The sequence below is a fragment of the Mizuhopecten yessoensis genome, unplaced genomic scaffold (genome assembly GCF_002113885.1).
Source record: "Mizuhopecten yessoensis strain PY_sf001 unplaced genomic scaffold, ASM211388v2 scaffold10867, whole genome shotgun sequence".
NCBI lineage: Eukaryota > Metazoa > Mollusca > Bivalvia > Pectinida > Pectinidae > Mizuhopecten > Mizuhopecten yessoensis.
The window spans coordinates 2,498,295-2,521,532 of record NW_018408761.1 but is presented as its reverse complement, the minus strand read 5'-3'; the positions used below and the strand labels follow the sequence as shown (position 1 = coordinate 2,521,532).

The window sequence follows — 23,238 nt, the reverse complement described above, 5'->3', positions numbered from 1 at the left end:
AATACAAGTAAGGCAATTACACATTTACACTCCCTTTAAAGCTCTTCATTCTATTTGTAGCAATAACTTGGATTTTTACTTCGGATTTTATGAACAGTACTGAAGTATTTACATAATAAAAAATGATGCTTTAAAAAACAGAATCCATATATATATACTGGAAAGATTTCTCTCAGTCAAATTTGGCCATATGCCAGTAAAATACATATTCACCCATTGTTCATTTTGCCTTTTTACATAAGTTGACGATATGTATTATATTGTAACTTGTTTGCTATATTGATAATTTTGCCCTCATTACCGAGGGTTAAAAAGGCAAAAATTAAACTGTGAAAATGTCCTAGTATACATTTCAGTTCATATACAATCAAATACATCTTGAGCAAAGACCATCCATCAGTCATGAAGGGTGTAATGTGGTAAATAGCTGTGTACATCAGTTGTCCTTCACCAGTAACTGTCACAAGGTAGATAACTCTGTATACATCAGTTGTCCTTCACCAGTAACTGTCACAAGTTAGATAACTCTGTGTACATCAGTTGTCTTTTACCAGTTTTGTTATTACAAGGTAAACAAGGTGAGAGCCATTGAGCTATTGGAAGGGCAGTGTGACTGCTACTGAACAGGACAACTTCCTGTCTATGGGCAAAAAAGTCTGAGAGCAACGAAACAGGAAGACTCTCTCTGGGAATGGGAATCAGACAGCTACTAGCTCTATAGACTAGGTGACATCCTATGTATGAGAAGGGAAGTCAAACAGCAACTATGCAGTTCTTGTCTATGGAGAGTGAAGTTGAACAGCAGCATAGGTTAATTCTCTATCTATGGGATAATTTGTTGTGATTTCACAACAAAATCTACATTTATATACAAAATGTTAACAGATCATAAATTAATATTACAAGTTTATTTACACTGTATTGAGGTAGGCATCTGTACAAGGGAACTTAATCATTCACAGTCTAGTCTTTTTCAGCCATTTTCATGTTTTAATATACTAACAATACATTCCAGATATGAGTTTGGACACCACAGTGGACAAATCTCCACTGTATACAAAATGGATAATACTCACAAGGCCATGTGTTTTTCTCCACAAAAATGGTATTGTCTTCCATGTCATTAAAATAACAAAAACACCTTCAAATTTATCTCCAATCACCCGACATACTTTGTATTCTCATTTGGAGGGATATATGGATATGTTACAGTTATTTATTGATATGACAATTAAAATGTTACACATTATAGCGGGGTGATACCTGCTGGTGGCTGATCCAGTGATTGAAGATTCACCTCGGATTTGAAGAACAAATTATCAATTTACTATCCAAATCAATGAACACTATCAAACTGCATTCTGTACAATGATGTATATTAAGTTCTACATTTCTGATTGGGATTACAGACAAATCCTGACACACTGACATATATAACATGTGTTAATCAATTTGTTTGCCATCCTGTGTCGAGTTATAGAACTACAGTGCTACACAGATAGTAGTTTTAAGCTTGAGATAAATAGCCCTATTTGAATTTCACAGTCTTGTTTATCCTGTGTCATTATATATTAAAACATCATTCTACAGGTTTCTGCTTGTTGAACACTTTAGTAAGATGATGTGTGTCATAACACATAGTAAAGTAACATATGTCCCTAAAAAAGGCACTTTGTTTAAAAACCATGAAATAAAATTACTTAGTCCCAACATAAAACTTGATTGTACATAGTGATTCATCCACATATCAACATTAAATGAAGTTTATTAACAAACAAAGACTAAAATTAATAAGAAACAACTGTTAAAAGAGAAAATATTAAAACATTCATAAAACGATGCATGACATATTTTTCGAAATACCAGCAGTGTTGTTTGAAAAAGGTTCATAACATTCACAATCAGTCATTGTAGCAAGGCTAAAAATTAAATTAAAAAAACTTATACGTGATTGGTTCTCCTTTAGGCTTTGCAGGAAAAACTGAAGTGTCAGCAGAATTCATGGGGTAGTCTAAATCAACTGCAAATATAATTATACAACTCACAACTGTATAACCATTTATACCATGAATAAAACACAGATTTACCCCTTGCTTGTACTACACACTGATAGAGTAAACAATATACAAAGGCTGGTCATTTCTTCACATAACTCACTAGACTTGGAGTGATTCCTTCTCCCAACAAATATACAAGGCATGGCATAGTGAGCAATCCATAGTGTTCCCGACAAACTTTGGTATAAAATACAGAGAGACACAAGGCCTGATTTAAGTCCACAACACTGACTATATATACTAAGGGATACTTACATAGTTAACCGACATACATAAACACCAGTTAACTGACATACATAAAACACCAGTTAACCGACATCCATAAAACACCAGTTTACCGACATACATAAAAAACCAGTTAACCGACATACATAAACCCCAGTTAACTCAGACACACATAAAACACCAGTGAACTCAGACATACATAAAACACTAGTTAACTGACATACTCAAAACACCAGTTAACTCAGACATACATAAAACCCCAGTTAACTCAGACACACATAAAACACCAGTAAACTGACATACATAAAAAACCAGTTAACTGACATACATAAAACACCAGTTAACTGACATACATAAAACACCAGTTAACTGACATACTTAAGACACCAGTTAACCGACATACATAAAACACCAGTTAACTGACATACTTAAATCACCAGTTAACCTACATACTTAAAGCACAAGTCAACGGACATACATAAAACAACAGTGAACAGACATACATAAAACCCCAGTTAACTGAAATTCATAAAACACCAGTTGACCGACATACATAAAATACCAGTTAACCGACATGCATAAAACACCAGTTATCCGACATACATAAAAAACCAGTTAACCGACATACATAAAACACCAGTTAACTGACATACTTAAAACACCAGTTAACCTACATACTTAAAACACAAGTCAACGGACATACATAAAACACAAGTCAACGGACATACATAATACACAAGTCAACGGACATACATAATACACAAGTTAACTGACATACATAATACACCAGTTAACAGAGATAATTAAAATACTAATAAACTGAATATCCTAACATTTACTCTTCTCATAATAAAAAAATATAGGATTTGGTAAAGGCAATGTAAGACTGGCATAGATAAGTGATGCACACATACAACCGGTATGTTACAATAAATTATACAGGCAACAACATGTCTCAGTAGACACAAGTATTGTACAATCATTTAGATAAAAAAAAGAGGAATTTCTGGTCTTATCATAATACTATGAAATCTTACAACTAAGACCAACAACTCTGTGTCCATGATCATTTGGAATTGTTTCTCTCCCTGTGTAAGATTATAAGACTCCTTCATGCACAGCGGTGTATAATAGGGAAATTCCACCCAGAGGTTGGAAATTCACTATCCTACACCCTTGGGCATGAAAGAATATTTTCTCTCGTTCCAACCACCAGAATAAGCGCAGAAACCATGAAAATGTGTTTGGATTGGCCACCATTTTGTAAATATCAATTTTCCCCCTGAGCTTTTAGATGAAAACGAATAAGCCAGCCAGATTTAGCCTATCACATATTTGCAAACAATGCATAAAAATTAATCTCATCTTTCTAACGTGTATGGTAAATATATTGTAAAAGGTTTTGATTTCAGCACCTTGCTTTTCTGCATTGCAGCATTGGTGTTTTCCAAATTCGTGATGTCACGTCATTGTTGAGCCATTATGTCGTCACGTCACGTGAAATGGGGTGTTAGATAGAAATTTCCTACACCCCTTTCTTACCCTGGTAAGCTCTATCTTACGCACAGGGAAATGAGAGAAATATTATACCTTCTAGATGTAAAATATTAAGGTTGTAATTGCTACCATACATATCATACATTACAGCATTGTGACTTGTTTTATTAAGAGTTATCTCCCTTCTAAAAAAACTTAATCATCATCTTATACAGAATGACAAGAAATGTATTACCACAAACATTGTATGTACACATATCAAATCTGTTATCTGTAAAAAATTATCAAATTTTGATTGACCATTTATGAAAGTTATTTTAGTGTTAAAAAGGAACTCTTTTGGAACACTGGCGTGTATCACAGTATGGTAGCATACAGCCTTAACAGAGGAGGCAACAGAACACTGGCGTGTATCACAGTATGGTAGTATACAGCCTTAACAGAGGAGGCAACAGAACAATAAATGAAATTAAAAAGACCATACTCGTCTGACACTAAACATTGAGGTGAGGGAAACAGGACTTGTAACTAATCCAAATATCGGCGTGGGATAACTACCTCACGTCGGGCACGTTTCCTGGGCATGTCTGACGACATGTTTTCGTCTGTGAGCTGGGGAGACTTCTTCACTGTCCTGCCTGAGCGAGTTATCACAGGATTTCCTACTAACTGTTCCCGGGGGCTTAGGCTGTCAATCAACTGGTCTCGCTTCTAATACACAAAACAAATATCAACATTCAAAATACTTTGTAACTGCCAGGTTTCAATTTTGATACGAAAGACTAAAGAAAATTATACACAAGTATCTAATAGCTGAAGAGTATGATAAAGGTCGATGTTCTCAATATTACTGACATGTACATTTGTATGAAATGGATAAAATTGATGAGAATTTATAAATACAATTAAAAAAGAATCACTTAATAAAATCAGTCAATTGGTTGAAAAACTATTTTTAACTGTATTGATATGAAATTGAAACCGTGATGATAAGCTCCAGGTACAAATTTGCAGGCTTACATGCTATGAAAATTTTCAATTGTACAGAATTACTGCTTATTTTAAAGTAATATTATTTAACTGTTCTGAACCTTAATTTCATAAGTGCCACTTTCTCTAACAAGGAAGCAAAAGACATATTTTGCTTTAACATTCGAAACTTGATAACCATACCTTAAACATTTTACACTGTACATGTGTCAGAGTTATCTCCCCTAACATTGATTTATACCCAACAATCACACTTACTGCAGCCAAATTTTTTCAAGTAGAACTTTAAAACTTTAAATCATGAGTAATTATTGAAAACATTAAATATTGCTTACCCTTTTGATTGGAGATTTTTTCAGCTTGAGCTGACCAGGAGATTTAAGTTTACCAGTAGGTTTAAGCTGTACAGGAGATTTCCGCTTCGTCATAATGGAGTGAAGAGGTCGTCGTTGTGAGATTTGTTGACCTGACAATCGTCTCAGTTTCACTTTCTTTAAAGGACCACGGCCCTTTTTCAAATTTCCCTGAGATACAGAATTTTTCATTGTCTTTTTTCTCTTCACATCCTCGAAATGATCTCCCTCTGGTGTGACCTCTTCTTCTTCTGTTTCCATTGTGTCTTTTGTCATCTGCATGTCTTCATGCTACAGAAAAATTATATTGTATTTCTAGAAACACATCAAAACCACTCAACAAGCCAAAGAAAACAATAAATAACAAAATGTGTCTACCAACACATCACCGATCAGGGGCTTAGCTAGCCCTTGTTCCGGGTGGATTGAGTTAGGAGCATGTCCAGGGCAGGGTCTTGGTACAGGGAAGAGGGATGCAGTGTTTTTGCTTTGTTTTGTTCTTCTGTTTAAAAATTGGTGGATTCACCTGGGTACTAACATATAGGCAGCGCCGCTATAATACCCTCGTACACATACAACAAACCAACAATATAGATAGTGTCACTCTACCATTTCAGCAAATTCTTAAATACCCTGAGAAATCAATCTGTGTTTGTACCAAAGTAAATGTGTTTGTCAAGTAATTGTACCTTATGATCTATGTAGTCAGCCAGAGGAGACAGGGTCTGACGAGATGTTACCCTCTTGCCCTCAGACGAATCCTCATCCTCTGTCTTTATCATGTGGTTGATGTCCATCCCAGGCGAGTCACATGACAATGATGCTTCCCCTCCCTTACCTGTCTTCCCCACACCTTTGAAAATTCTTGGCTGAAAATTCAACACTCTTGAATTAGTGCATGTACCATAGTAAGAATTCAAATATCTCGATATCAAATTTTGGCTTTAATAAATATTTCATTTCAGTCTCAATATGATATTTTCACTTTTTTATTGACAGTTTTTGATAAATCAAACAAGAGACCAATGGATCTCAATCACCAGCTTCTTTTTCAAACATATCTGACACCTGTAACCTTGAAAGTGGGTGAAGGTGATTTCCATTTGACCATATTTAAAAGCATGCTAATCCAACGAAACACTGTCCACAGCAGTTGCTGAACTATTTTAATACACTTGACTCCTGTGACCTTGAAAGTTGCTCAAGGTAACTTATTTCAAGCCAAAATATCATGATTGTAGGTCTCATCATTTTGACACACACCTAGCAAACAAGTTATCATCACATAAACCCCTAGACACTTTCTCCTTAGTGAGCTAAAAGGAGATCAAATTTTCAGAATTAGTTTTTACAATCTGTGTTTACCTTGAGCTGTCCTTGCTTGCCGTCGTGACAACACTTGGGGCACTCCCAGCTGTTAGGCAGGTCCTCATTCACCTTGCCATTGTTGTCCAGGTTCTCGTACTTCTGTCTGATACAAGGAGGGTGAACAATCTCCCAACATATTCCACACTCCATTAGCGTCGTGGTCGTCTCATCTGAACCCTCCGACTCCTTTATACGGTCATCTTTCCCACAGATCATACATACAGCCGCATGTGGTATCACAGGCTAAAACACAAATATACAATCTAATATTTTCTCTCCGTATAGTACCTGAAGTGAGGGGTACGAGTCCTTCACAACCTTTGGTTATATTTTTATACTAAAATCAATATTATACAATGGCAGGTAAATATGTATACAGTCATGTCTCCCTCCATAGCAATATTCCTACTTTTAATAAGTATTGAAACAAAATTATTTAAAAATAAATCTGATGTCCTGATTGAGTTTTTAACAACTAGTGGCCTTATTATCATTGAACCAAGGTGATACCCTTGCTTTTCTTTTTACACTGTAATGGTAACATCCTTGTTTTAATGCTTACTATTAAAGGAAAATGTCCATTTTGAGGTTTGAACTTTTTGCTTTTGTTTCCTGTTTAAGGGTGACTTAAAAAATCTCCTACTTTAAGGGTTTGACAGAAAAATCTCATACCAGAGGGGTTAATTTTTGTTTGTCTAACCTGAGGCAATTCTGATGGTTAGTCTCTGGGGAGGGTAAAACAAACCTAATATCACCCCAAAGTTTGGAGATTTCTCTGTTACAACTTTAAGGGGATAATTATTTTTATTCTGTCCCATTAGTTCAATCACAACTCTACTGACAGTAGTACGACTTGTCAGATTTATAATGGACCCCTCGCGTCAAAAGCATAACTTATTGGCTCCTTTTTTCATTGTCTTGCTTCAGTTAACATGCTAGACAGTAAGTCACACTCTAGGCATTGACAGAGAAATCTGGTAAACTGGTAAACAGGTAAAACTGGAGACAATTCAGTGAAAGATGAAGGAAGCCTTGTCGTCATGGTAACCATTTGAGGATGACATTCAGTTAGCAGGTAACACTTACTGCCAGACACTGCCTGCTTATACACGACTGTTTCATCCTGCCTGGTCCTCCATACTTCTTCATGTCCTTACAGAAGTTACACTCCCCACAGTCGTTCCTGGTGCACGGCTCACACTTCTTACACCGTGTTCTGCGCCGACGGACACCAGATGATGGACTGCCCTTCCCTGCTGACTTCTTTGGACCAGACAGCTTCATCTTTGGTTTCATTTTCTGAGGATATAAAATTGATTACACACTACAGCTTTTGGGGAATAAAATGATAAATAATTTTGAAGATCAAATTTAAAAAAAACCCAGGTATAATGGTTTAGACACCGTTTGATTTTTCGAGTTTTCAGAGAATTACAATGGTTAAGTCACTTCGACATTTACAAGTTTCTGAGTGATAAAACTAAAATGGCTTGGACACATTTTTAGATTTCTAGTTCAGAGAAAAAATATGGTTAAGACTTTTCAAGTTGAAGTTAATAAAATGTCCACTTTCGGAAAAAACAATGGTTCAGACATTACAAGATTAAGATTTCCTATTTTTGAGGAATAACAATGGCTTTTACACATTTTCTGAAGAAGCACGCCTTCAGATGGCTTTGATTTCCAACTTCAGTTTTTCTTTGTGGTAAGGTGAACTCTTTGAAATTAGCACTTTGTTCTGTATTAGTATTTTAAGATAAAAGTGTAAATAAAATTGAAAGGAAGGAGAGGCAACCTGCTTTAAAATAACTTAGCTGAATTCAAGAAAAACAAGATGGTTTACTCAGACTTGGCAGTCTCATGGAAACATGAATTCTGTTATAGACGACACTAGATGTTTTACCTTTTTAGAGGGAGGCCAGAACAGTACAGGATCACCCGTAACAGCCAGAGCTGGGTTGTCTCCAGCATGGTCCATCAGAAGTTGCTATGAAATAAATCACATACTAGTAAGTCAAACAGATTAAACAATGACACTGAAATGTACATATACAAATGTATACAACATTAAAAAGAAAAAGAAAAAAAATGTTTTTGAATGAGGTCACTTTACCTTAGCTTCTTCAAGCAGAGATTCCGGCTCCAATAGCTCCTTAGGAACACCCTTTTTGGTTGGTGCTAATCCTTCCAGCCATTCCACCAATGTCCGCAGTCCCTGTAGCTCCCACTTGGTGAGATGTATCCACTTCTGTGACTTGGAGCCACTTGTACTTGTAACTTCACTCACATCAGCACTGGCCACCTCCATCTTACTCACACCACTAAAAACAGGTTTGTCTACCTTCTTGTCCTTCTCAGCTTCAACATCATTAACATTATCCACAACCATTTCATCAGGTCTTTCGTATATTTCTGTATCTGCAGAACTACAGCTGTCAGAAGAAGATTTCCTCGGTGATCGTCGTCGACCAGGTGTGCTACACTCGTCGTCACTCGGTGAGCGTTTAATTGGTGATTGGTCAATTCGTGTCAATTCTATGGTAACACTCTTGGCCATTTTAGGAGTGCCTGGCGCTATGACATCCTTCAGGTCCACAGGTTTGATATCGATACCCCCATTTTCCTGAGAACACCTCGACGGTGGACGTGAATCGTCATCATTAGAGAAGGTTTCCATGGTGATGTCATCAGCCTCTTTCTCCTCGGGAAGTTTCCGTAGGTTCAGAAATTCCTTTCCAGAGACACACTTGATATACTGGGCTAGAACGTACCAGGCTATCTCAGCGTAGAAAGGGTAGCGGAACTTCTGTCGCACCTGTGAGAACATTCAACAAACACATGTCTATCAGTTCAATACTATTATTATTCAAAATTAGTAATGATATTCATTTCAATTACTTTTCAATTCCATGGTGAAAGATGTCTTTTCTTGCAGTTTTTGCTGTAATACAGGGGTTGATTTAATGAGGTCAGTTACTCTCCCTACTTTGTATCTGCCTTGTAATAACAAGAGTACAGACTTGTAATGCTAAAGACAATGAGATGTCCATTGACCTGAACAGCTCACTTGCCTCTTACCTACTGTACACAGGGAAATTGCTGCAGTTTCACTTAAAATATGTCATTCAATTATTCACATTCAGTAGTTTTGATTCATGTTAAATTTCATCCTGTTGCTCTATTTGCCCCTAGTTGGTAGCACCTGTTTGCTCCCAGGGAGGCAGCACACTCTACAGCTACACCAAATATAATCTAGTTGGCCCAGGAACGCTTCATATCAGATTTTGTCAAAAGTTATTATGGATAAGTAATCTTCTGAAGGAAATATTGAGGGATAGATGATGGATGCTAGGCCTGGCATAAGCTCCATTGGCATTCTACTAGATGAGCTAATAACAGCTGCCATGAAGACAGTGGGTACCAGCTCTCTATTGTCTGAAATTGAAATGACTTACATGGGTCTTATCCTCCACCTCAGACACCCTCAGCTGGTTCACGATGTTGTAGCTATGGAGAAAATTACCTCCAAACACTAGAGAGTCTTTAGGTGTGTATACAGCATGAATCCAACCTGTTAAATGAATAATTTATTACAAATTTAAAATTGTTACGCAGGGAATATTCATAATTATATTAAAATATTGCTGTTTGGGCAGGGAGTGTTTTACTCCATATTTAGAAGAAAAACAAATCTCTTTTTTACAAATTGATCCCACAAGGTCACCTTCAATTAGTGAGGTTGTAACTCTCATCAAATATTACAACTATACCTGATGGTATGATAAAGGTGTAGCCCTCGTTGAGTTCTATTCTCTCACAGCCTTCTACATGATCAGCCAAAAAGAAGTCCCCCTGTTTCCCTGACAACGTCCAGGTAATATAGCTGTCAATGTTCTTCTCTGTGGGGGGTATCAGCCAGAACACCTGTAATTTGTTAACATACAAAACACTGAAAAATATATCAAATATTTGGTTAAATGTCAAAAATAAAGGAAAATTACGTTTAAATTACAAGTAAGAGATTAATGCTGTCAATGGAAGGAAACATGTGAACTTTAACCTCCAACCACTACTCTTGGAATCTAATATTTCATCACTTCCATGTTTGGGAAGGAAATGATATTCAACTTGTTAAGTCATGTTTATATATATTTATGGATATTGGTGACTTCCTTTGGCTAGTTTTAAAGCCAAAGACGGTATATTTTCCAAAATTAGGATTATTTTCCCCACATTTTCAATACAGGTAATGGTATATTTTCCCCGATTCATGAAGTAACAGGCTGTAAAAAAAATAAGTAAGAAAAACACATAGAAACATTTTTATGTGTCACAAAAAAATAAATACACTTAACACAGTACTGAGTGGAGTAATTAAGGTTGTTAACCTAGGATGGTGCTCACCTTCTGGCCGTGTAGGATGTGATACCACACTGAGGTACCACCAAAGTCAATGTGGAAGTCCGTAAAACAGCCCTTCACACTCATCAGGCAGTACCTTCACGTACAAACAAAATGGTCGTTTTAACAGTGCTAAATCATAAAGGTCTCAAAACTCTTCATTTCAACACCAAGTAATCACCAGGACTTTGTAGACAATAAAATGTGTCTGGTTTGAAAGTGGGTTATCTCCCTTAAACTGTAACAGTTACCACTAGGACCTATTTTTTGCAGGTTGAAGGTTTGAGATGTCTCACAACTTCCAATTCATATAATTTTAGAGATTTTCTATTTTTGAGTGTTTGAGAAGGGTGGCTACACTCTTTGATCATGATGTCAACAATAAATGTACAGAGACTTTACACCATACAGACACTGTACACCATATAGAGACTTTACACCATACAGAGACTTTATACCATACAGAGACTTTACACCATACAGAGACTGTACACCATACAGAGACTTTCCACCATACAGAGACTGTTCTCCACACAGATACTGTACACCATACAGAGCCTTTACACCATACAGAGAGTTTACATCATAGAGACTTTACATCATATAGACTTTACATCATACAGAGACTTTAGACCATACAGAGACTTAACACCATACATAGACTGTACACTATACAGAGACTTTACACCATACAGAGACTTTACACCATACAGAGACTTAACACCATACAGAGACTGTACACTATACAGAGACTTTACACCATACAGAGACTTTACACCATACAGAGACTGTACACTATACAGAGACTTTACACCATACAGAGACTTTACATCATAGAGACTTTACATCATACAGAGACTTTACACCATACAGAGACTTTACACCATACAGAGGCTGTACACCATACAGAGACTTTACACCATACAGATACTTTACACCATACAGAGACTTTACACAATACAGAGACTTTACACCATACAGAGACCGTACACCATACAGAGACTTTACACTATACAGAGGCTGTACACCATACAGAGATTTTACACCATACAGAGACTTTACAACATACAGAGACTTTACACCATACAGAGACTTTACACAATACAGAGACTGTACACCATACAGAGATTTTACACCATACAGAGACTTAACAACATACAGAGACTTTACACCATACAGAGACTTTACACCATACAGAGACTTTACACCATCAGAACTCACTTCTGTACTTTTGGATACTTCATCTTGTCTATGATGTTGGTGGACTCGGTCTGACATTCCTTCAGGTACTGTGGCCATACAGTGTCCACCCAGTCTACCTGTCGTACCTGTAACAGATAATCACTCCAGGTACACTACTGAAGTACAGGTAATATCCTGGAAACAATTCGCATAAACTGCAGGTAATATCTTGGATATAATTCTCATAAACTACAGGTAATATATGATACTACAGATCTGAAATATCTCAGATCTAGTCCTTGCACATTACAGGTAACATTCTAGGTTAACTTCTAATAAAGCACAGATTATATCATAGGTGCAGCCTCACAAAATACAGGTTATGGTCCAAACAACTTTCTCTCAAAGAAAATGAGTTTTTAATGTATACTTATATAAGTTTGACCCTTCAGAGGTCAAAGTTGAATGGAACAGTTGTATCTATTTTTAAGCCCACACCCTGGGTTCCTCCCTATGGACTTTTCTATGTATAACAATGTGCAAATATAACTGTGTCCTAGAACCTAGGTTACATACCAGTGTTGGAGACTCGACATAGTTCTCTAATTTTGTGTGGCTAAATTCCAGACTAATAACATTCAGGAGCCGTTCTCGTTCTGGGTTTTCAAAATACTGGACCCACTCGCGCATCGTCATCTCCTTTCCCTTCTGTGTTGTTACATCCATCACATCGAGCACACGCCTACTGCCTGGAACACCAAACACATATGTAAATATACACACATAGTTTATGTCATTTCAGGACACACAACTTATTATTTACTCGATCACCAACCATATTTAGAGAGAAACATAAATCCTACTAGAAAAAACAACCAATCACATTATTGATCATACACAGAACACACCTCTTACCCGATACAATGTACAATTACAACCGTTATCATTCTACACAATACCGGAGAACTGAAAGTAGCATCAATTAACATTTATTTGACCTATGGCCAACTAGCAATATGATACAAGTTTTTATCACACAGTGAGAGAAGTGTGATACAGCCTGCACCCTTAGGTACTAAAGAAAGGTATTTGTTTCATTAATGCATACAGGAAACTTTTGCCACAGTTGAACTTTCATTCTTTTGCCCTACATGGCAGGAGTAAATTTAACATAGCTGTGGAAATAATTAACTATAGACTATAGCAGTAACATGTGTGGGGTGAAATGAACACTGCACACACACAGATTCCACCAGGGAAAGGAAAACAAGAGGCCCAATGGGCTAGGTGAGTTAAAAATTGACAGGGGGAACAAATATTCATATGTTTGGTATTCATTTTGCAGTATATTGTACGTACCCACACACTGTTTGACATCATTGACCCGGAAGTTCTGACTAGGAACTCTGTAAATGAAGCAGATTTGATAAGTGACAACTATCATAACATTACTTATTTTATCTAATAATAAACTAATAAGCTCATAGAACTGTGCACTATAACACATTTACAGGAAATAAGTTTGAATGAAATGTTGTTTCATTGAAAATGTATATTATATTATCAACAAAAAAATCAAAACTGTGCTTTTGATGGTTCCATGTGGTTGGGTTTGGACCTTCGTAATGGTTCCCTATGGTTTGGACCTTTGTAATGGTTTTCAATGGTTTGGACCTATGTAAGGTTCCCTATAGTTTGGACCTTTGTAATGTTTCCCTATGGTTTGGACCTTTGTAATGCATGGTTTTCCTGTGGTTTGGTTTGGACCTTTGTAATGGTTCCCTATGGTTTGGACTTTTGTAATTCATGGTTTTCCTGTGGTTGGGTATGGACCTATGTAATGGTTTTCCTGTGGTTTAGTTTGGACCTTTGTAATAGTTTCCTATGGTTTGGACCTTTGTAATGGTTCCCTATGGTTTGTACCTTTGTAATGGTTCCCTATGGTTTGGAACTTGATGGTTTTGACTTTTGTAATGGTTCCCTATGGTTTGGACCTTTGTAATGGTTCCCTATTGTTTGGACTTTTGTAATTCATGGTTTTCCTGTGGTTGGGTATGGACCTTAGTAATGTTTTTTTCTATGGTTTGGTTTGGACCTTCGTACTGGTTTCCTATGGTTTGGACCTTTGTTAAGGTTCCCTATGGTTTGGACCTTTGTAATAGTTCCCTATGGTTTGGACTTTTGTATTTCATGGTTTTCCTGTGGTTGGGTATGGACCTTTATAATGGTTTTCCTGTGGTTTGGTTTGGACCTTTATAATTGTGTCCTATGGTTTGGACCTTTGTAATGGTTCCCTATTGTTTGGACTTTTGTAATTCATGGTTTTCCTGTGGTTGGGTATCGACCTTTATAATGGTTTTCCTATGGTTTGGTTTGGACCTTCGTACTGGTTTCCTATGGTCTGGACCTTTGTAATAGTTCCCTATGGTTTGGACCTTTGTAATGGTTTCCTATGGTTTGGACCTTTGTTAAGGTTCTCTATGGTTTGGACCTTTGTAATGTTTCCCTATGGTTTGGACCTTTGTAATGCATGGTTTTCCTGTGGTTTGGTTTGGACCTTTGTTATGGTTCCCTATGGTTTGGCCTTTGTAATGGTTCCCTATGGTTTGGACCTTTGTAATAGTTCCCTATGGTTTGGACTTTTGTAATTCATGGTTTTCCTGTGGTTGGGTATCGACCTTTGTAATGGTTTCCTATGGTTCGGACCTTTGTAATGGTTTCCTATGGTTTGGACTTTTGTAATTCATGGTTTTGCTGTGGTTGGGTATGGACCTTAGTAATGGTTTTCCTATGGTTTGGTTTGGACCTTCATAATGGTTTTCTATGGTTTGGACCTTTGTAATGCATGGTTTTCCTGTGGTTTGGTTTGGACCTTTGTAATGGTTTCCTATGGTTTGGACCTTTGTTAAGGTTCCCTATGGTTTGGACCTTTGTAATTGTTTCCTATGGTTAGGACCTTTGTAATGCATGGTTTTCCTGTGGTTTGGTTCGGACCTTTGTAATGGTTCCCTATGGTTTGTACCTTTGTAATGGTTCCCTATGGTTTGGTTTGGACCTTCATAATGGTTTTCTATGGTTTGGACCTTTGTTAAGGTTCTCTATGGTTTGGTTTGGACCTTTGCAATGGTTCCCTATGGTTTGGACCTTTGTTAAGGTTCTCTATGGTTTGGACCTTTGTAATGGTTCCCTATGGTTTGTACCTTTGTAATGGTTCCCTATGGTTTGGAACTTGATGGTTTTGACTTTTGTAATGGTTCCCTATGGTTTGGACCTTTGTAATGGTTCCCTATTGTTTGGACTTTTGTAATTCATGGTTTTCCTGTGGTTGGGTATGGACCTTAGTAATGGTTTTCCTATGGTTTGGTTTGGACCTTCATAATGGTTTTCTATGGTTTGGACCTTTGTTAAGGTTCTCTATGGTTTGGACCTTTGTAATGGTTCCCTATGGTTTGGACCTTTGTTAAGGTTCTCTATGGTTTAGACCTTTGTAATAGTGGACCTTTGTAATGCATTGTTTTCCTGTGGTTTGGTTTGGACCTTTGTAATGGTTCCCTATGGTTTGGACCTTTGTAATGGTTCCCTATGGTTTGGACCTTTGTAATGGTTTCCTATGGTTTGGAACTTTGTAATGGTTTTCCTATGGTTTGGTTTTGACCTTTGTAATGGTTCCCTATGGTTTGGACCTTTGTAATGGTTTCCTATGGTTTGGACCTTTGTAATGGTTCCCTATGGTTTGGACTTTTGTAATTCATGGTTTTGCTGTGGTTGAGTATGGACCTTTGTAATGATTTTCCTTTGGTTTGGTTTGGACCTTTGTAATTGTTTCCTATGGTTTGGACCTTTGTAATGCATGGTTTTCCTGTGGTTTGGTTTGGACCTTTGTAATGGTTTCCTATGGTTTGGACCTTTGTAATGGTTCCCTATGGTTTGGAACTTGATGGTTTTGACTTTTGTAATTGTTCCCTATGGTTTTGACCTTTGTAATGGTTCCCTATGGTTTGGACCTTTGTAATGGTTTCCTATGGTATGGACCTTTGTAATGGTTTTCCTGTGGTTTGGTAGGGTTAAATGGTGGAGCAGGGTGGAGATTTACCTCATTCCCAGTCCTGTCTTATCATACATCACTATTGGTGTCTCCAGTCCATTAGCCTGCAGGTAACCCATGTTCAATTCTGGCGGGAAACAAACAGGACAAAGTTTATAGTTATGAGATGTAATAATGAGCCATAGAATTATGTAAGTTACATAGTGAATTCAAATGTCACTTTGTTAACGTTATGGTGACTATGTGTACATGTGCTGGGACATGTCCGTTGAGATCGGCATGTGAATATGTCAGTGTAGCAACAACAATGCAAACAAGTTAATTTCATACAAATGTTTACAAGCATATTAACATTAAATGATCAATTCTGCATCAAAAATACGTACCATGACCTTTCATGACCTTGACAAAGTTTTTGTTGTATTTCTTGGACTGGAGTTTATCCTCCAAGTTGAAGGCCCTCTTACCCTCGATGTCATCATCATCGAGGTCCTCGTCCGTGTACGTCTTCCTCTCCTTGGCTCTCTGTAACACAGATCAATACACAGTCCATCAACATACTAGTTACAAGTATAAACTCAACTCTCCTTGGCTCTCTGTAACACAGATCAATGCACAGTCCATCAAAATACTAGCTACAAGTATAAACTCAACTCTCCTTGGCTCTCTATAACACACAGATCAATGCACAGTCCATCAAAATACTAGCTACAAGTATAAACTCAACTCTCCTTGGCTCTCTGTAACACAGATCAATGCACAATCCATCAAAATACTATATTTACAACGTATAAAGTTAACTCTCCTTGGCTCGTCTCTGTAACATATCAATTAGTCCATTAAAATACTATATTTACAACGTATAAAGTCAACTCTCCTTGGCTCAGTCTCTGTAACAGATCAATAGGTCTATCAAAATACTATATTTACAACGTATAAAGTCAACTCTCCTTGGCTCAGTCTCTGTAACATATCAATTTGTTCATTAAAATACTATATTTACAACGTATAAAGTCAACTCTCCTTGGCTAATCTACCTCTCCTGTTTTAATTGGCTCTTTGTAATGCCATAGTTACAAGCACCAGTCACAAAGCTTCTTCCCATTGCCCATCTGTCAAACAGTTGTAGACATGAGGCACGATAGTCTAGTGGTAGGACGCCGGGCTCGTGACCGAAGGGTTGCGGGTTCGAGTCACGCCACGGTACTGTATTGTATCAGTACGTGGTTGGGCAGTGCTAGAATTGTTGAATGTGCTCCCCAGGGAATTGAGAAACATATAGGCTGGTTGCAAAGGCCTTGTAACCACGGATAATAATTTGTGAACCGCTTTGAGACGGCCTACGAGTTCGAACTAGGTTGTGATAAAGCGGTATATAAGAACCTCGAATTATTATTATTTATTAATCTAAAAACTAGATACATTTTACAAGTTACAGCTGCAGTCACTACACGTGGTTAGTTACAAAGGCGCCGACAATAGTTACACGGCTACTGTAGAGATACAAAGTGAACTTTAACCGTCAACAAGGCTAGGCTAGCAGCAGTTAACTTTGACTTATCAGAAGATCCTTCATACACTTAGATGAGATACAAAAAAGTTAACAGCTTTTCAAAGTCTTCGAACAGGTCACATTTGAAATAGTTACACAGCCAGTGCGTGAAATGCATACAAAACAAAGGACACACGTGTATGATAAATCGAAAAAGTGTTGCGCAAAGTTACGAAATTAATACCAGGAATACAGGGACTGCTAAACAGTGATCACTTAAATAGATCAATGTTTCCAACGAATACAAAATTTTGAACAATATCCAAGATGAAAAATCAACTTCTGGATTTTAATTTTACTTTGAAACGACAGGGCATATCCAGAAACTGACGAAAATACATTGTAAATTGAACTATTGATATAAAAATACTCGTTTTAACTCACTATGAAGGACTTCCAGAATAGGTAATTATATAATATATTCATTTATTTTTTATTTCAATTTCCTAAAATATTGGCAAAATATAAAATGTTGAGGTAATATTTTGTCAAATATGTGTATGATGGGCGACTTTTATGGTAAGATGGGAACATCCGTCACAGTTTCACCGCTACCTTGGAAAAGGCTATGAAACTATATAAATTCATTTCTTTATACACAGGAATTGAACACTTCTTTTGATGCAACCCGTCCTGAGGGTATGTTTACATTGATTGGTATATATGGTTCCCCAAAAACTGCGTCGAAGACCTTTTTCATAATCGCAATATTGAAAAGGATACTCGAGATTGAATCTGAAAATGTATTTAAGGTGTGAATAAACTAAGCAATACCAATATAAGTTAAAGCTTGTTTTGAACACGAACAGGAATTGAAAACTTCTGTTGTGAGCTTTCGAAAACGTCTGTTTGACCGGTGTCTCGGCTCTAAACTGCCGAAAACCACAAGCGATATCACTTTGGTGGAAACATGGTAACGGTCATGGAACTCAAAGTACAGGTATAACAAGTGTAATTGCAATTTAACATTTTGTTTCCAGAAAGGTTATTTTCAAAACAATTTCGAGATCATGTTATATAAATCACACGTAAAGTAACATCAAGATGATGACGTCACTAAATCAATAACAAGTTTAGCTAGTCTGTCACTGTTTTTAAAAGCGAGTTAAAAATGCATTAAAGCTGGAGTTGAAATCAACTAAAAAAACAACTCCAAAACCTTCAAAGTCATATTAGCCTGTCAAGATTGATGTGGGGTGCATACTTCTGATATTTGAAGCAAAAATGGTCAAGAACATGGTAATATTCGGAAAATAAAATAAAAGCTTTAACATATTTTTGTAATTGTCAATTGTCATTAAATCCAAACAAAACATACCAAGTGGATGTTTATGTCATACAGTAAGTGTATGGGAAAAGCGTTTCAATAGATCATCTATTCGGACGCAATATAGATATAGGGGTACCTGTGACCAGTAAGCTACCTGTAAGAATTAACATCAAAAACACAATCGTTCCTAATAGTACGTTTGGTCAAGCAATGGCGATACAAGTAGATGGATGAACGTACAAAACGAAATGCTTATATAGCTATAACCGAAGTCTGGTAGGAATAAGATCGGCTGGACAGGACATTGCAACAGTTATGTATTTGTCAATCATATTCTCCACAAATCTGTGTGCTAATGACGATTACCGTATGTTATGCCTCATGTGGTCCCTAACTTGGGAGAAATCTTGTACGGGCCAGGTTTGACAAGGTAAATGTGGGTCAATGTTGTAACCAAGTATCGTAGGTGTACGCATGACTTCACGTCTTTCGCTGTTTATTCTGTTTTAAGATTTTTTTCTCAGTTAAATCTGTATGAACTGGTTCCCGCATGTCTCAACGTTTGCATGACGTATAATGACTAGAAAATGTGTAAACACCACAGGGTCCTGAGAATCAACGAAGGAGTTTGTGTTGGTATCTATCCTGAAAGCCCCTGAAACGTCTCCCTATATCATAATCATCAGATAGGTCAAAATGAACCACCATCATCTGTCAATACGATACAGTTGACAGATGAGACTGACATATAATGATTACTCTGGTACTCTACATGTGGTACACAACATCGCCGTAAAGATATGGAGACGTCCTATTTACTGGCTGTACCCATCGGGTACCGTATATCACCACATCATTTTTTTGATAATCGAGTTCTACAACAATCATAATATCTTGCATCACTACAGAATGCACTCATCCTTTCCCCTTATTACATGGTGTGGCAGTGCTATGTCGTCACAATGTATACAGCTTACTACTACTGACAAAATGAGATCTTCTACACATTGTCACGATACATATTTGTATATGAATATCGATAATATATTTTGTACATGGTTTGCGACACATTTTTGCAGACTACTGATACATTTTTGTAATTGACTTATGCAGCGTTTTAGTACATTACTTAGGCAAATTATGATATATTGTCATTAATTATGAAATATTAATTATGAAATAATTTGTATATTTCCTATGATACATTGCATTGCCATACGATACTTTTTTGTGCATTACTATGGAACATTTTTGTACATTACGAAGCATTGTCAAGACTTACAAAACATTTTGTACATTTTCAATAAGATTTATCTGTAGAGAAATATGTAACATTCTTTACTTTATACACAAACAATGCAGTATTCCACTTGCCCAAAGTTTCAAGACCGACTGGTCCCTTTGTCAAGCTGGAAGTAAAACTTTGATATTTGTGTACATTACTTATAATACAATGTACATGGCTCATGAAACATTTCGTATTTTCCTTATGATACATGTATATTTTGTACATTGTCAAAACTTATGAAACCTTTTTCTACACTGCAAATATATAATGTACATTACGAAACATTACCATGACTTATGATACATTTGTATACAAATTGTCATGATTGTAGATGCCAAGTTCATGACCTTTATGATGTCATGTCTAGGACTAACGACGCCAAGTTGAAGATGACTTCTATTTGTTGACAGCTTAGTGTATACAGTACCTTTTACTGTGATGCGCGGTTCAGTGATGTACATTACGTAGTTGTCACGACCAAGTTAAACATTACACTGTTTATATGATTCAAGTTATCCTATAATTCGTAAAAGATGAACGTGACACGCGCACTTGCACGTTTGATATTCAGTAATAGATACAGTGTGTCAACAATCAATTACACTGTATCATACAGCTGTTTCGTCCTTCTATAGGACCAGTCGGTGATGCTCGCGGCCAAAACGTTGGAAATTCAAAAAGGACATTGTTCATAATATACAATTATAGCATGGTGATGAGGTCGATACATAGTTTTATCAACCTTGGTTAGCAATATTGACCGAAATCACCATGCTACAATATTTTTATTATTTTAATTGATTTAAAAAAACTTTATACCTGGAAAAAAAACCTAGTTTTACATCCCCCCCCCCTTTTTTAGTCACAAATTTTAAAATCAACTAAACAAAAATATCAGAAAAATAACATTTTTTAATTAAATATCTGCAATAATCGTTTAAATATCTTCAATAATCATTGATTAACATAAAATTCCAGAATCTATTTATAGCAGGTCAATAACACTTTTTCTACCAAATTTTTTGAACACCTGTTCCAGAATCTATTTATAGCAGGTCAATAACACTTGTTCTACCAACTTTTTTGAACACCTGCAAACCACTCAGGTTTATAACTACTTTTACAGGTGGTCACATGATGTTGTTTCAGCTAATCAGAGTCAGCTCAAAATCAATTAAAATAATTATACAATTATAGCATGGTGATGAGGTCGATACATGGTTTTATCAACCTAGGTTAGCAATATTGACCAAGGACCATACAGTCTAGGATCGTATACAGTGTATATGATTTATGTATATGATGTTATCAGCTCGACTTATGACAATGATACAAGTACATGTACATTGGTTGACTTACAATGTTCCGTCCATTATAACTCATATACGTGACTTGTAATGTCTTGTGAACGTTATATGGTGCATGTACACGGACTTAGTCCTGTTGGACTTGTAATGTCGTGTTCACGAGTTATATTGCCCTGTTCATCACATAAATACACTTGTTTGTGATGTCTTGTTTATGAAAAGTATCCAACTCATGACTCGAGCTTCTAGAAGCCGTTAAAATTATCTGATATTATGATGTATACTGTCAATACGCATGTACACATTTTAAATAATAGTTTGATTTATATGTAAATCCTACATTACTACCACATCCTACAATTCGACGTTTTCGGTAAGAGTATAGAGTAGTTAATAGAATCCAGGTATAAAGTATGTGGCTAGTGTCTCTCTCTGATGTTTATTGTCCGGTTGTAATGCATTACAAGTACATGTACATACATGTGTATAGTACATCGAACATTATATATTGGACTTGATTATCAGTTTTTTTCTTGCCTCGACGTGCGTTAAATACGTATATATACAACTTACGAGTATTTGAATGTCTGAAATTGCATCACAAAGAAGTAATAAGTAAATTGAAAATCATTAAATTTATATCAAAAAAGTTATTTGCAGGATGTTTTGACGGAACTTTGATGACGGATGATTTCATTTACATACAGTATTGTGGTATATTGACGGACGTTTTCATTTACATACAGTACTGTGGTATATTAATTTATGGTGTCCGTAACCCGAGTTTTGCACAGACTGAAAATTATTTATATAATATCACAGCAGAGCTGTTTCTCAACTGATAAAATATCTGTATTGGGTCTATGACTTAGAGTAAATCTAACATTTTACTTTAGTCTCTCGTTATGTGTAGATGCTCGGGTAACAGAGCACGGACACATTGTATCATACTCTCGGCCTTTATACTTGGTAACTTCTAGGTTATAAAGAACATCCTTCGTGCTAAAAAAATATGAAAATCAGTGAGATTTACCTTTGAATATTATCAAAACCTTTCACTCACTTCAAATCAAAATGTGAACAAGATTTATTTTATGCATTGGTTGGGGTTACGACCGATTTCCGGAATTATAAGCTCTTGATATACCTTATATCTTGGTACACATTAGCGGCTATTTTAGAAACATAAATGTTTAGAACGATGTTTTTAAATCTGTTTATGACGTAATCAAGTTTAAACTTAATACAAAAGTGATGTTATTTCCAATACCCCCGACTAAAGAGTGGTTATACATATAGTAAAGTGCTGATCTACGCTTCAATTGGTGGTACAACTTCGTCATTTTCTAAATCCTTGGTTTTCTGATATCATCTTGTCGCTAAACTGATATTTTGCATCTAACTTTTCTTAATTAACTTCAAGAACGTGTACTGTCAAAGAGTTTTTGAGTGGAAATTCATTAAGACAGATTTTTTTGATGGGCTTAATTCCTTTTCATTAATATATTGTAAATTATAATATTTGTTCAGGTGAAAGTTGGAATTACTTACTTCTCATGGCCGTTTTACATCAGCTGGCGCGTGACCTGCCTGTCTGGTCCCCGCCATTATGTCCTCGTTTGATGTTTGTTGTGCGAGTTTTGATCATTATCATTCATGCAACTTTATCTATATGGTGAACATGTCAATATTGTACGTATTGG

General features: G+C 36.4%; 1 protein-coding gene across 1 annotated transcript in view; it reads right to left on the bottom strand.

The window, feature by feature from the left end:
* The window catches only part of LOC110463070 (lysine-specific demethylase 2A-like), a 39,483-nt gene that overhangs the window by 6,472 nt on the left and 9,773 nt on the right, over nt 1–23,238 (bottom strand). The window contains exons 2-16 of the mRNA XM_021517410.1: nt 16,505–16,643; nt 16,167–16,245; nt 13,433–13,479; nt 12,650–12,822; nt 12,113–12,219; nt 10,895–10,988; nt 10,261–10,414; nt 9,946–10,061; nt 8,604–9,305; nt 8,394–8,477; nt 7,577–7,789; nt 6,488–6,733; nt 5,812–5,991; nt 5,105–5,413; nt 4,338–4,490 (exon numbers count right to left, since the gene is read on the bottom strand). Of these exons, the coding sequence (XP_021373085.1) occupies nt 4,338–4,490; nt 5,105–5,413; nt 5,812–5,991; nt 6,488–6,733; nt 7,577–7,789; nt 8,394–8,477; nt 8,604–9,305; nt 9,946–10,061; nt 10,261–10,414; nt 10,895–10,988; nt 12,113–12,219; nt 12,650–12,822; nt 13,433–13,479; nt 16,167–16,245; nt 16,505–16,643 (2,796 nt within the window). The remainder of the gene's footprint in view (nt 1–4,337; nt 4,491–5,104; nt 5,414–5,811; nt 5,992–6,487; nt 6,734–7,576; nt 7,790–8,393; nt 8,478–8,603; nt 9,306–9,945; nt 10,062–10,260; nt 10,415–10,894; nt 10,989–12,112; nt 12,220–12,649; nt 12,823–13,432; nt 13,480–16,166; nt 16,246–16,504; nt 16,644–23,238) is intronic.